General features: G+C 42.7%; 1 protein-coding gene across 1 annotated transcript in view; it reads right to left on the bottom strand.

The window, feature by feature from the left end:
• HINT3 (histidine triad nucleotide binding protein 3) overlaps positions 1-15,185 on the bottom strand; it is a 276,697-nt gene that overhangs the window by 95,254 nt on the left and 166,258 nt on the right. The window contains exon 4 of the mRNA XM_086926990.1: positions 14,375-14,501. Within this exon, the coding sequence (XP_086783116.1) occupies positions 14,375-14,501 (127 nt within the window). The remainder of the gene's footprint in view (positions 1-14,374; positions 14,502-15,185) is intronic.

Genomic DNA, 15,185 nt, shown 5'->3' with positions numbered 1-15,185 from the left:
TCCTGTTCATACGGTATGTGAGAGCATCAATCTTGGTCCCTATCGACGCCCTGCTGTCTTGCAAGCCCTTCTCCATGTGACCAGCAACTCCTTAATGTCAGTATATATCGAGTTGTCCTGGGTCCTGGTTTGCTGCCCATTGTCCGGCTCTTGCGATTCCGGGGCCTTCGTGCGCCGCTGTTCGAATGGCAGTTTTGATTGCGTTTTATCTCCTTTCCCCATCGTGCTGCGACGACTCTCCGTAGGTCCGCTCCGAGTATGACGGCCCAGGGGGAATGGGGGGGGGGGGGGGGGGGGTCGGAAGGCATCGGCGGTTGCAGCGTTGCTACTGCCAGTGGGTCCCCCGACACCTTAGATGGCTCTTCGAGGCGGTTGCCACTCATCTCCCGCAGGTGAGGCCAGAGCGACCCGTCAAGGATGGGGGGGGAGGCCTCAGGATGGTTCAAGGCGGCGAGTGGCATGGCCACAGCTGAAGGTCGCATAGGGTCCAGAATGTTCTCGCCGTGGTATGTCGTCCGCCACGTCAGTCTCCAAAGTTCAATGCCGCATATTTCCTGGGGTTATTCCCAGTTTGTGACGAGGAGAGATGGTGGAGCCAGCCCTCGTGCCGCACCGCCACATGTCCAGCCGAACCCGGACCCCTCCAATCTCTGCTGCCGCTGCCGCAAAATGGCGCCCCGGGCTCCACTGCTCTAGCCGCCAGGTAGAGCGCCCAAAGCAGAGTTTATAACTTGACCCCACTGTCCACAGTTGAGTGCTCCAGCTGGCAGCGTCCAGGTACCCGAGTAAAGGGCGGGAAGGCCTCGGCCAGCCACAGTGCCCGGCAACGTCGTTAGGGCGCACAAATCGTTAGCAATGGCCACTTCGATTTCTGGTCACTCAGCTGGTACACCGATGCCCCCTAGGTCGTTATGCCTGCACCCAGTCCGTGCGCATATGGCAGCTCCTTGCATCTCCAGCTTCCCGCGCTGTTGTTCAATGTGCGCACATCGGGGGTGCAGCCTGTTCTCAGCTGGGTGTCGGGACGTCTAGGCCAAAGCAGGGCTCTCCTTAAACCTCCTGTTGCTCGCAGTGGTCCACGCACTCACCGCCGTCCCTGGCCGCTACTCCGCTTGCAGATTTCAGACCGGTCGTCCGGTCCGCGGTAGCTACCGGTCTTGTGCTGGAGCATTCGCCGCACGTCGAGCGACGCAATTCGGGGGCAGCACTACGCGAGGTCCAGGTTCCGCGGCCCTCGCCTCAGAAGCGTCTGGTCTCGTTTTCCGCAACTCAGGACGTCGGAATTCTCCCGTTTCAAGCACCGAGTGTGCCAACCGTGCTTAGGAGTAGTGAGCTGTCATCGGCAGTAGTTGGGCGCCGTTGTTTTCAGGATTATTGCCGGATTTGTCGGGTGAATTGGCTGAGCTCTGCGCTCACGTGTCTACCATCGACGCCAGCAAGCTCCGCCCCCGAAAAGGCAGCAGTTTCTTACGACGGTGCAGGGTTTGATGGATTCGGGAGGTCACCCACATCAGGTATCGGTTCGGCAGGATAAAGCACTGACTGAGATCAGGGCTGCAGTGCGAGTCAAGGTGGTGTGTCATGAGAGTCACGAGTGGTGCCCTCTGCTACGGTGCAGGCAGCGGCATCTGCGACGGTGTCGGAGGCGACAGGGTGCGGCGTCGGACTGAGGTAATAGTCGGGCAGTGCGTCGTGTACTTCACGAGCGTTTTCCCCGGCTTTGCTGCAGGTCGCGGCGTCCCTTGCCGGTGTTTCCATTTCCTTCTGAGGCAACTGAAACAGCAATTCAAAGTGCAAGAGGACAGAGGAAACAAAGTCTTTGTGTCCCTGAGACTTCAAAACAGGAGGCAAGCTCTACACCAAGCCCTTGGAGATGTTCAAGTAGGATACACAGCACAGTTCAGTATTGGTCCTCTCCTTGGAAGAAGCAGCCACTGCAGGCCAACCCAGCAAACCATCCACACAGCAATGGGGCCGTACTCCTCCTTCAGCTTCTCCAGCTCTTCTCCTTGGCAGAAGTTCCTCTTGAGTCCAGAGTATTCTAAAGTTCTGGTGTCTGGGACACAATATTTATACCACATTTTCCTTTGTTCTCTTGTGGCAAAAGTCTCTCAGCTCAGTCCAAACAATATTTATACCACATTTTCCTTTGTTCTCTTGTGGCAAAAGTCTCTCAGCTCAGTCCAAACCAGTTCTGTCTTCTCTGGTCCAGCTTCTTGGCGGGAGGGAGACAGCATTGTGCACAAGAGACAGGGCCTATTCAGGTGCAAGGAAAACTCTTCCCACTACTGTAAATTCAACCCATGCCTATTCAGCCCAGCTCTGAGCCACCCTGGAAAGGCAGGACACACCACAACCCTCCAGTAGCTGACTGAAGTGAATGCACATCCCCAGCCAGTGTCACTCCAAAACCAGACAGTCAATACACAACTAAGCAGAGGCACATAGAATGGCTAAGCAAGAAAATGTCTAATTTCTAAAAGTCTTTCAAAATAGTTAAACTTTATCAATATCATTCATAAGTGTCAAAACGAATGACCTCAAATAGAATTTAATAAATCAATTGATAAAATCAAAAGTGAATTAATCAATCAGCAACAGGTGTATACTTTTTTTGTAGAAATGTATAATCAAATAGTTTAATTTAAAGGGTTAACTCACATTAACATCTACTGTGGGTCTGGTCTACCACCCTGTACTGTACCAGCCCGTAAACCAGCCATCAACAAATGAACAGGCATAGAATAACTGAAAAGATCTGTCACCTATTGCTGGCCAATCGAAGGATTCTAATCCGCTCCAAAGACTGCAGCTCTCAACTAGCTACACACCATGTCAGCTTTATTACATCTCTCAATGAGGTTGATGGAGCAAATGTTTCCTTGATTTTATAAACAAAACATTTGACGCGTGATTGTAAGCACACATCCTGATTTTATTGCAATCGCTGCTAATTTTGCTAATCTTGCGCTTTGCACAGTTTTTTAGAATTGCACAATTCTGGTTATAAATACATTTATGTAATGTGTTCTTACAAGATATGCTGGCACTTACTTTAGAGGATTAGTCTGCCTTTCTCCGGTCCACCGCGGGAGCATCCAGTTTGTTGGGGAGGGATTAGGCAGCTTCCAGTTGCAGGGGCGGCTGGTGTTTCAGTGGCCCAGACTTCCCCCATGAAAACCGGATGTTATACAGGGCGTGCAGCGGAAGCGTGATTGTAAGCACACATCCTGATTTTATTGCACTGGCTGCTAATTTTGCTAGTCTTACGCTTTGCTCAGTTTTTTTCGAATTGCCCAATTCTGGTTTTAAATACATTTATGTGATGTGTTCTTAAAAGATATGCTGGCACTTACCTTGGAGAATTAGTCTGCCTTTCCCCGGTCCAACGCGGGAGCATCCCGTTTGTTGTGGAGGGATTAGGCAGCTTCTGGTGGCAGGGGCGGCTGGCGTTTCAGCGGCCCAGCCTTCTCCCATAAAAACCGGATGTTATACAGGACGCACAGCGGACGTGTGCAGCCGCTGCCGGCAGCGCGCCAAAGGCAAGCCCGTCTGCGCCAGTCCGGGCCCCAAACAGTGTGAATCCTGATGGAAAGGCACTTAAATGTGCACACTGTAAGAATAGTGTAGCAGGTTGCAACAACGCCAAAAAACAAGAGAGGAAGTTGTGCTTCATGCTACTAAACTGTCAGGCAATGGGCAAACACAAATTTGAGATCTGTGACATTTCAAAAGCCAAAAATCCAGACACGGTTTTCCTAACAGACACTTGGCTGAATGATAGCTCTGATCCGGACATTGTGGATGATCTCCCAGAGGCTATGAGATTTTGAGGCAAGATAGGGAGACAAAAAGGGGGAGGAATTGCAATTATTCATAAATCTTCCTTTAAGTGTAATATAAGGGAAGCAAATATAGAACACTGTGAAGTACTCCTTTTTAAACTATCAGAGATGGATGATGACCATAGCGGGCTTCCTAATATACCGTCCACCTGGCCCAGCTGCCCAATTTATAGCTAGCCTAGGAGAAAGAAGCATTCAACCTGCCTTACGCTATAAATATTTCTATATACTAGGAGATTTGAACTTGCACTTTGGCAACAAAGAGAACAAAGAAATTCAATCCCTATGTAGTGATCTGAGGGCACTGAACCAGAGTCAACAGGTGAAATCAGCAACGCACCAAAAAGTACATATTCTTGGCCCTATTTTTACTAATCAAAAGGAAATAGAGGTTGAACCAACTTGGCCTATTCCTTGGACAGACCACTATTTAATTCCATTCTCAATACATGTGAGTAATCCAAGGTTAGAAGTACTGGGGGCAAAGACTACCTATAGGAAATGGACTGGCTTTAATCCCAGTTCTTTCTCATTGGCATTGGCTAAAAGTAAACCAATACTAGAATCAGATGTAAATACGGCCAATGACCAGTATGAGAAATGGGTAACAGGTGAGAGACAGATGGCATCTGCTCCTTGGTATAACGAAACCCTTGCTAAAGCTAAGAAAGGCTGCAAGAAACTGGAGCGGATTTGGCGCAATAATTTCTGTGATAAGGCCAAAGAGCAATATAAAAGTGAAAGTAAAAAATACCATACATTAATTAAGAGAACGAGGGGTGAGTTCTATACGGAGAAAATAGAAAAAGCAAGGAATTCATCAAAAGAAATGTTCACTATACTAAAGTCACTTAAATCACATGACAGTCAAAAGGAAAAAGAAACCCACTCAACGGAAAACTGCAATAAGATCGCTGAATTTTTTGCTGAGAAGGTGGCTAAGATATATAATGTCTTCCCAATAAAAACCTGCCAGGGGAAAAGCTCAAAAATCAAGAAGGAGAGAACCTGTAAAGGGAACAGGTTTAATGTATTTAAAATGCCTGAACTAGAGGAACTAAAAATAATTGCCAAAGAAATTAAATCTGCCCCCACCCGAGATCCGGCCCGCCCAGAACAACTCTTGATGGGGGCAGATCATATTATGGCCTACATCCATGAGCTTATTAACATCTCCTTCCAGAAGGGAGAAGTCCCCAGCAGCTGGAAACAAGCAATAGTACACCCACTGAAAAAAAAAAAACGAGTCAATAGATTCAGCAGTCTTAGGAAATTTGCATCCAATCTCGCTGTTACCATTTGTCGCTAAGATTGCGGAATAAATAGCTAATAAACAGCTAATTAATCATATTCAGGTAAAGGATCTATTACATCCCTCTCAGTCTGGCTTCAGAACAGCCCACTGGATAGAATCTGCTCTGCTTCTGGCTACTGACACAATCAGACGCTGTGCGGACGAAGGGCAGACGACAGCTATGATCCTACTGGATCTAAGGGCGGCATTCAATAGCGTCTCACATGGGCTGCTTCTGCAGAGACTAGAGGAATGCGGCATAGAGGGTACCCTTCTACAATGGATGACATCCTTCCTATTGCTACAAAGTTTCCAAGTGTTACAGCAGTCACAACTTTCTAAGAGTATCATGTTGCCTCAGGGAGTCCCTCAAGGATCAATTTTGAGTCCCAGACTATTCAATCTATATGTGAGACCACTGGCAAAATTAGTGGAAAAACATCAAGTCACCATCGTATCATACACTGAGGATACTCAGTTAATTGTGACATTATCTGGAAACAATAAAATGAAAGCACCTAATTTCATCAGCTGCCTAGAAGAGGTAGCAGGATGGATGTCCGATCATTGCCTAAAATTGAATAGTAATAAAACAGAGGTGATGATAGTAGGCAATGCACCGAGTATATGGTCTTCTGCATGGTGGCCAGAAACTTTGGGACAAGTCCCGATGCCGAAATCGGAAGTAAAAAAATGTTGACCCTAAACTGTCCTTCGATGCTCAGATTTGAAGGGTATTGGGCAAATGCTTTGGAATCCTTAAAATCCTGAGGAAAATGTTGGACCTCCTACCACCAAATGCAAGGAAAACCATAGTGCATGCTTTGGTAACATCACAATTGGACTATGGTAATGTACTGTATTTGGGAGCTCCCAAAAGGTGGCTAGCCAAATTACAGGTAGTGCAGAAAGCAGCTGCACGGCTTATACTGAATCTCCTTATAAGAGCAGCCACAAGGAAACTCTGAAAGAACTGCACTGGCTGCCGGTGGAAGAAAGGGTCCTCTTTAAGTCTATGTGCTATTGCCACAAAATACTTGCAAAAAAAGGACCCTGTTTACTGCACCCCCTAATTTCTCAATATGTCCCAGGTCACAATTTGTGATCAGAAGGAAGGTCGCTAATGAAAGTTCTGAGAATTCGGAGCGCGAGAATGGGGGCTCGGTCCTTCAGCTATCTTGCAGCAAAATACTGGAATGGGCTCCCAGAAACCATAAGAATGGAACCATGCGAAGGCCAATTTAGGAAGAAGCTAAAAACTTGGCTATTTTCCTCCGCATAATAAAGTATAGGAGAATCACAAGAATGCATTAGTTGGCAAACTATATCCGAAGTGCCTAAAGTAGGTCCCAGTTGTGAGTCTGCTTAGTTCGGGGACACGCCAGATGGAGTAACCATGCGCTTTAGAAATGTTAAAATAAATGAATTAAAATAAAAGGTGCAAAAGTCTATACAAATTAACATACGTGTAATAAATGCAATTTCTGTAGCAGGTAACCATACTTGGGCATTGTAAGCATGTCAAATATATAAAAACGTCGCCGATTCAAGTTAGCCTAACTGCTGATGTCATGTTAACATTTATTTATACATTAGGAATGATTGGCCTGTTTTTCGCATTGAACTGTTTTGCACAATATGTTTTCCTCTTTCGCTGCAGGTGCAATGATTTTCCCGAAGCTTTCCGCTAGCTTGTGAATAAACTTTTGTTATGTATTAGACAAATGATAGTTAGGTTCTCACTGAGAGGGGATGGCAGGAAATTTGACTCATGGAAAGAACTGTTTGAACTGCAAAATGTGGCCAAAGTATCTTTTCAAGGACGTGAATCAGTGCTTATTGTGAAAACCTGAGAAATTAGTGATTCTACCTGCTGCTCCCAGGGTTTTCTGAATTCTAATTGGATGCAGAGTACTGGGAATGCTGCAAATGTTACAAACAACTTTTAGTTGATGTATATCAACGTGTATTTCTAGATTAGGTTAGAACTCTAATTCTGGGATTCTTAGGGTCCCTCTCTTCATGAGAGAACTATGTCAGCCCTTCTTTTTTCCAACAATATCTACTGATTTATAGCGAAGAGTACTTTCCAGCTTGTAAAAACCTTTATTGCTTAAGTGCAAAGGCTTCATGCTTCTGCATTTTCATTCTTCCATCAGACCTCTTTATTTGGGTGTCTAGACTGACAACGTTCCAATTTCTATACATACAAAACTAACAGCGGCAGACCACAGGTGTTGCACCTAAATCCAGTCAAGTCCAATTTAGTGTCCCGTGCATACTCTTAAGGGACTTGCCGCCGTTCAGTGCCACTGGAGACCAGAAAACAGGAAATTCTTCAAAAGGAAGGTGCACCAGGAAAAAAGTTCGAAGTAGCAAATTTAGATCCATCACCTTCTTATATTATTCCAAAATATTGCACACATATTTCAAATCAGCCAACGCGTTTCGTTCCTGTCACACTAGGAACTTCATAAGGGCTTAAGGTATAGTATATTGTATTCACAGTATTTTACAGTATTAGATGCAATATTAGTTAATGTACCATCATAAGGCAATCACCAAATCACGGGGTTATATTCATCCCATCCATAGAAGATACAGAGGGACCATATCATGTCCCAGTTCGAGACCAGAGTCCTAGAAACTTCAAAGCGTAACCTGCGGTCTGGATGCAACCTATTTCAATTTCTTAACAAAGAAATTGTCTAATGCTTAATCTAGATTAGGGAATTCCTTTATGGAACACTCTTGCTGTTTGTTCTCCATTTCATTTGTATAACTCGCTAATTTGGTATTTTACCTTGACGTGAAATACAGAGAAGTGGATTATTTGCATTTGTAATAATGATGACTAAAAGAATATGTTCATTTAACCTGGAAGAAACTGCTGAAGAAGTAGACAAAGACATTCAGCGAATACACAGAGACCCGTTTCGTATGAATCCGGCAAGGACCAAACCAAGGAAAGTGCTAATCAACTTTTTGACTTATGCTCTCAAAGAAAAAATATTAAATCTTGCTCTGAAAGCTGGTACAATAAAGGGCCCTGATTTCTCCTTTGAGATACGCTCAGATCTCGCGAAAACTACACTGGATAGGCAGTGGGAGCTGGGGCAGCGCATGGAAAAATTTAGATCATTTGGTGCGACGGTACAGATGAGATTTCCTGCATTTCTCCGAATCATGTATAATAACAAGATGCATAACGTTCGTTCTATACATGATGCCGACGACCTATGTGGGGGGGGGGGGGTTCCTAGGGGGAGGGGGGGGGGGGGCAAAAAAGCAAAAAATCCTCATTTGTCAGTCCGATTTAGTGTTCCAGTCAATCAAATTTTCGACATGATAAAATCAAAAAGTCATCAAATAAAAAGTATAAGTAAAAGATTGAAGATGTTAGGGAATGAAGCCAAAACATGACAACTATAAATTACATGTCCTGGAATGTGAATCGTCTGCGCATGAGAGGAAGAAGAGATCGCATTTTACAGTATCTGAGAGATTCACAGGCGCAGATCATTACGTTGCAGGAAACTAATCTTCTTAACTCAGAGGCTATCACTATACTAAAAAAACAAAGGTGGATAGACAAATTCAGCTCCACAGACCATAACGCGAACATAAGAGGGGTAATATTCATCTTTAAAAAATCTGTAAAAGCGCAAATACTGGAATGTAAGGAAGACAATACAGGTAGATGGTTAATAGTTAGAGTCTCTCTCGACGGTCAGATCAGGACATTGGTAGGCTACTACGGTCCCAATTCAGATGATCCATCACACCCGGACGCTGTAAGAAATCAATTAATATCAGTCCAGGAGCTAATAATCTGGATGGGAGATTTTAACATTGTTCTCGATCTCCGATTAGATAAATCAACAAAATCTAGAATTTGTAGCTCCACTAAATCCAGAGAAACCCTTAAAACAATCATGACACATCTGGGATTGGCGGATTTCTGGAGAGAAGGAGTCGGCAATAAGCCAGGGGTGTCCTTTAGGAACAGTCGTTTTAAACATAAATCTAGAATCGACTACGCTTTCTTCAGTTACTGTCTAAAGGATACTCTGGTTTCAATAGATTACTTACCATCACATTTATCAGACCACTCTGCATTAAAATTTACTCTGAAATCTGATAATTTTGTTAAACACCCATCTTGGTCCTTCGACCGGACACTTCTGCTTGAAGAGGAAGAGGTCAAATTTCTGTCAGACGAGTCTTTAACCTTTTTCGATATAAATAGAAACTCTGCAGGCCCAACAGTTGTTTGGGAGGCTTTTAAGGCCTTCCTAAAAGGACAGATCACTAACAGAGCCTCTTATAGGCTTAAATTATATATTGAAAAAGTAAAGAGACTAGAACTAGATATGAAACTTCTAGAATCAAAGATCGACCCGTCTTTAGCAACATCAGAAGAACATGAAAAATTGGCTGAGTTAAAACCCAATTGGAAAACACTCTACAAGAGAGAATAAACAAAAGGTGGGAAGTGAGCAAATCTTCCCAATTTGAATTCGGAGAAGCTGCAGGGAAAGTACTTGCATGGAAAATAAAATCTAACAAAGCTCTTAACTATATCAGGGAAATTAAGATAGTAGGAGAGTCAGAGACAAGATCTACCAACCTAGAAATAGGGAGAGCCTTCTTTGAATTTTTTGAAGAGATTTATAAAGAAGATCTTCCCAATGACCAGCAAGCAAGGGACAGTTGACTGGATGCCATTACCCTTCCAACCCTATCAATAAGTCAGAGTAAATCCTTAGTGATTAAGATTACAGAGGACGAGGTAAAAAAAGCAATTCGCCAATCAAAAAAAGGAAAAGCGGCAGGTCCGGATGGTCTGCCGGGAGAAATTTATAGATCTCTCGAGAATATCATTGCCCCTGTGCTCATGGCACTTTTTAACGGTATCTTAATAGATGGAGATCCGCCGCCTAAATCCTGGGGGGAGGCCACAATCGTACTTATTCCAAATCCAGGAAAATCTCCATTAGAGTGCGGGTCATACAGACCAATATCACTACTCAACAACGACTACAAAACATTTACAACTATCATTTCTACAAGATTGGCTAGCGTTATCGGCAATATAGTCCATTCAGATCAAAAAGGATTTATTAAGGGCAGACAACTAGCGGAGTTAACACAAGAAGTTGTGGGGGCAATAGACATTGCTACTGCCTTCTCTGTACCCTTGGCTACTCTGACTTTAGACGCAACCAAAGCGTTTGATAGAGTCAATTGGCTCTATCTAAACGACGTATTAAAAAAATTCAATTGTGGGGAAGGGTTTTGTAGGACTATTAAACAACTATACAGTGCACCCTCAGCCAGGTTGCTGGTTAATTGGGCCTTGACCGAAGCCTTTAACATATCTAGAGGTACAAGGCAGGGCTGCCCGCTTTCCCCTCTCCTATTTAACTTATACATCGAACCATTCGCTCAGCTTTTAAGGGACAAGGTTAATATTCCATCTTTTAGCTTTGGAGAGAGGGAAAGGCGGGTAGCATTATATGCAGATGATATCCTGGTCTTTACATCTGACCCAGTCAAGGCATTTCCAGTCGTTATTCAACGGGCTGAAGAATTTGGTCATATCTCGGGCTATGACATTAATTCTAGTTAAAGTGAGATAATGGCATGGAATTTACCAAATATACAGCTTCGGGTAAATATATCAACATCAATGGGATACCTAGGAATAAGAATAACCCAAGAAGTGGGCAGCATTGGGCAAACTAATTTGGATAGAATACACACTGAGAGCAAACGACTTTTAAAATCTTGGACACATCTACCACTCTCTATAATGGGTAGAGTAAATCTAGTTAAAATGTGTATCCTTCCAAAATTCACCTTTATTTTTAATACTATCTCAATTGCCTTTGATCCGAAAATGATTGAAAAATGTCAAAGAGAAATCAACTCTTTCATATGGAACTATAAAACCACAAGAATAGCATGGAAAAAGCTAAGAAGAAGAAGAGAAAAAGGGGGCCTTGCATTGCCGGATTTGTTGTATTACTCATGGGCCTTCCAGATGTCACACTCAAGAATGCTCCTAAAAATGCCATCTAATCTTACAACTGATTCTATGTATAGGGCTATGTTAACGGGGGCGAATCTAGCACCAGATGGCTTCATGTTTAAATTTGGAAGTCAGAAATTCTTTAAAAATATCAAACTTAAAATGGCACAATCATGGGCCAAAAACTGGGCTAGTATTAGAAAAAAACTTGGCTTGTCATACTACTCCAACTACTCCCCAATCTGGGACTCACCCCGTTTACCATCATGCTTGAGAGAGATAGTCTTTGTACCATAATAGAACAAGCAGGTATTACAAGATGGGGCCAACTACTTTAAGATGGAAAGCTAATAGCCTGGGATGAGTTGTACGAACTAGTTGGCTCAGGGCTGTCCAGATTCAAATACATTCAATTAGACAGCTGGGTGAGATCTCAGAGTCGCATTGATGTTAATATTGGGAAAATAAGCATAACGGAACAAAAGTTGGTAGAACGATCTACAGGAGGGAAAGAAGTAGCTACATGGTACTGGCAGTTGTTGGAGGAAAATGACGGGGAGTTCCAACTTCCAGATGAGCTATGGGGAACGGTGACTGGTATTCCATGTGAGGAGAGGTGGCGAAATTCTTTCGGACTACTATATAAAATCGTAAAGCCTTCATGGCTAAGACGAAACCATCTCTTCTCTGTACATCGTGCATACATAACATCGTTGAAACTTTCTAAATTTCTACCAGATAAAAAGTGTAACAAATGCAACTTGGTAGGTGCTTGTGATATACAAATGTTTTTAGAATGTCCTGACATTTAAAATTTTTGGGAAGTGAAGAATACTTTAAACTCTATCTTAAATACATCTTTGGCAATAACCCTCCCACTTGTCATCTTTGGGTTGGAAGATAATATCAAAGGCAAGGCGAAATCTTTTCTTTTCTACGCAATCTTATTGGCGAGAAGTCAAATTTGTATACACTGGGTAGAGAAAACACCCCCATTACACTCTCGGTGGCTTTCATCCTTATATGAAACATCCAAAATGGACCATAAAAGAACAGCTAGTAAGCGTAACTTGGCCTTCTGGGACGTCTTAATCAACTGGAGATGATTCCGGGTTTTTTTAAATTTTTTATTTATTTATTTATTTATTTATTTATTTTTCCCCCCGGGTCCAATGATTATGCCATGAACACTCCTGGACCAGGGCCAGCCCAGTTTCGATAAAGGTCCTGCAGGTTGAAATATACCTAGATGGAGTTAAAAGAAAGCACCCTTGCTTCTTTTGGGACATCTCTACCACCAAAATATTAAATCACGCCTTCAAGTCGTGCAAGGTGGTTGGTATCGCCCTTTTTTGAAGGGAAGGCAAATGAGGACAAAAGGAAAAAAAAAAAAAATAAATAAATAATGATGACTAAAAGAATATTTACGAATAAAATCATTTGAGCTTATTAAAACTGTCAATAAAACCCTTTAACTCACACCAACTCTCTCTAGTAATTCGTGTGAGGTCTCAAATGGACAACACTGTTCATGTTGTTTGATGGAAATGATTTCTCCTTCTAATTCTCCTTGTCGGAGAACAAAGATCCAAACAACCAATGGCGGGGTTTATTTATTGATTACAACTGAAGACTAAGATATAAACATTCCAGCACCATCAACATTTAGATATGGGATGTTAGTACCGAAGCCGATCCCAGCAGATACCCCCAACCACGTATATCTACTATGGTTGTTCAGGACTAAAACGTTAAATTAAATATCAGGTGCTGTAACTAGCGAAGGAGACTATAATCATTAAAAAAAATACCATAAAGGGAATGTCATCTACCACACTGCAAAGCAGTGTCCTCTATCACTATAACCATAGCTTTGTTGTTATTATGCACAACACGTGAAAACTTCACGCACATGATCAAAAAACAAACATCTAGAGCGGTGTACTTGCACCAGGTGCACTCGGAAGTGGGACAAAATTTGGAACGCCTGGAACGAATATAGGGGGAATCTGTGCAAACCACCAAGGCAAGATGAACAGAGTGACACTGATTAAGAGATGGCAGGGAATGAGGGACTTAAATGATGTACCAATGGAAATTTTTCTAGACTACCATCATTTTCTGCACCATGTATTGACTTTTTTATCTATGCTGATCAACCATAACCTATGTATGCACCCTATGATTGACTTATGCCCTACTGCTGTTATTCATAATAATAGAAACATTAAAAAAATGTTTTAAAAAAACATCTTTCCAACTACACACCCAACATGCCAGAGCTTGCTGAAAAGGTAGGCAAGTGCTTCAGCGCTCCATATGGGGTAGTAAGCCTTACATAAATGCTGCTATACAATACCATAACATAGACACACTGTAGAATGTAATTTACTGAGGAGGAAACTGCCAAAGAATATCACTTTTCTCACGTTTAACAGCCCTGACTCTCAGATAATGGATACAAGAGTGTGATGTGAACAAGAAGGAAGTTTTGACGATATTAGCAAAACTGTTATTGTGGAAATGAAATGGTGGAAACTCTGGCAGTAAATGGTATTTGCATCTCCATTAGCTGATCTGTGCTTCACAGAACAAAGGGGACCATTCATCTCGCCAACAGCAAAGGCCTGCTTGGCTAATGGAGCTCCTTAACCATTTACTAAATTACCAAAAATTGGAAAACGCTCCTCTCACTCTACATAATTCAAAGGAAAAGGTAAGATGACTAACACTTTAAAAAAAAAAACGTTGTCATTTAAATTTCACTGAATGGCTAGCTACCATGAATAGAAGCTATACAAATCCAGTGCACTGCGCCATCATGTCAAAAAGGTTCAATAACTTGAAATAAACAAAGATGAGCATAGAAGGACTGGGAGCAACACAAAAAAATAGCCGCTAGAGGAGGGATTCTCAATGACAAAACGTGCAGTTATAAAAATACGACGTACTTCCTCATTCTTCATTATTTATGTAATTACAAAGCCTGTAACATTAGCGTTACACATTTTCCGAACTTACTTCCGATTATCAACGTAAAGCTTTCTCTTTTGCAGTTCCTTTAATGCAGCTTTATCTTTTATTCTTTTTCGAATTATGGCCTACGGTGAACAAGAGAAACTACGCATACTTGTTACCTTTTAAAATATGAATGTGATTCCTCTAAAGCCCTTATAGTGTAATCCCCAACAGTCCACTTACCGTGATAAACCAGTATGAATTTACTCTGTAGATCAACCTGGACAGGAACCCCAGCTGGCTGGCAGGGGCCAGAACATGAAGGTGCAAGTGGGCTATGGTACAAAATGGAGGCCAGTGGTAACCGATCCTAATAAAGGAAAGAACGAGAGCTAGGTTTCAGTATTAATGGGTATTACTTGAGTTTTAGTTTTAGTTTTCATCCTGTTCATAGCAGTTACGTATATAATTTAAATGTTCGTATTCAATTTATATTTGAAACCATGGTATGCAAAACTTTAAGTAAAAAGAGCAAAAACAGCTAGGTCAAATTTACATTTGCTCACCATCAACAAGAAAACAAAAATATATACCCTGTGAGACCGCTAACAAAAACCGGTTTTAACACAGTCAGAATTTTTTTTTTAAAGTGCTTTAACCTGAAAAATAACCAAGAAAACATTTTAAATACAATAGTACCAACAGGTCGTCCTGGTGTCAATTTCAAAATAACTTTACAAAGAGTAAGATTAATGAGTTAAAGAGGATCAATCAATCAATCAATCATCGTATTTATATAGCGCACTACTTACCCAGAGGGTCTCAAGGCGCTGGGGGGGGGGATCTGCTACTGCTCGAACAACCAGGTCTTGAGTTGCTTCCTGAAGGCGAGGTGGTCCTGGGTCAGGCGGAGGTGGGTGGGGAGGGAGTTCCATGTCTTGGCGGCGAGGTAGGAGAAGGATCATCCCCCTGTGGTGGTTCTGCGGATGCGGGGGACGGCGGCGAGGGCGTGGCTGGACGAACGAAGCTGGCGTTTGGGAGCGTAGAAGTTGAG

Source organism: Lissotriton vulgaris, chromosome 6 (assembly GCF_964263255.1).
Source record: "Lissotriton vulgaris chromosome 6, aLisVul1.2, whole genome shotgun sequence".
Classification (NCBI taxonomy): Eukaryota; Metazoa; Chordata; class Amphibia; order Caudata; family Salamandridae; genus Lissotriton; species Lissotriton vulgaris.
Note: the sequence above shows the minus strand (reverse complement) of the source record. Positions and strands in the feature narration are given on the sequence as shown.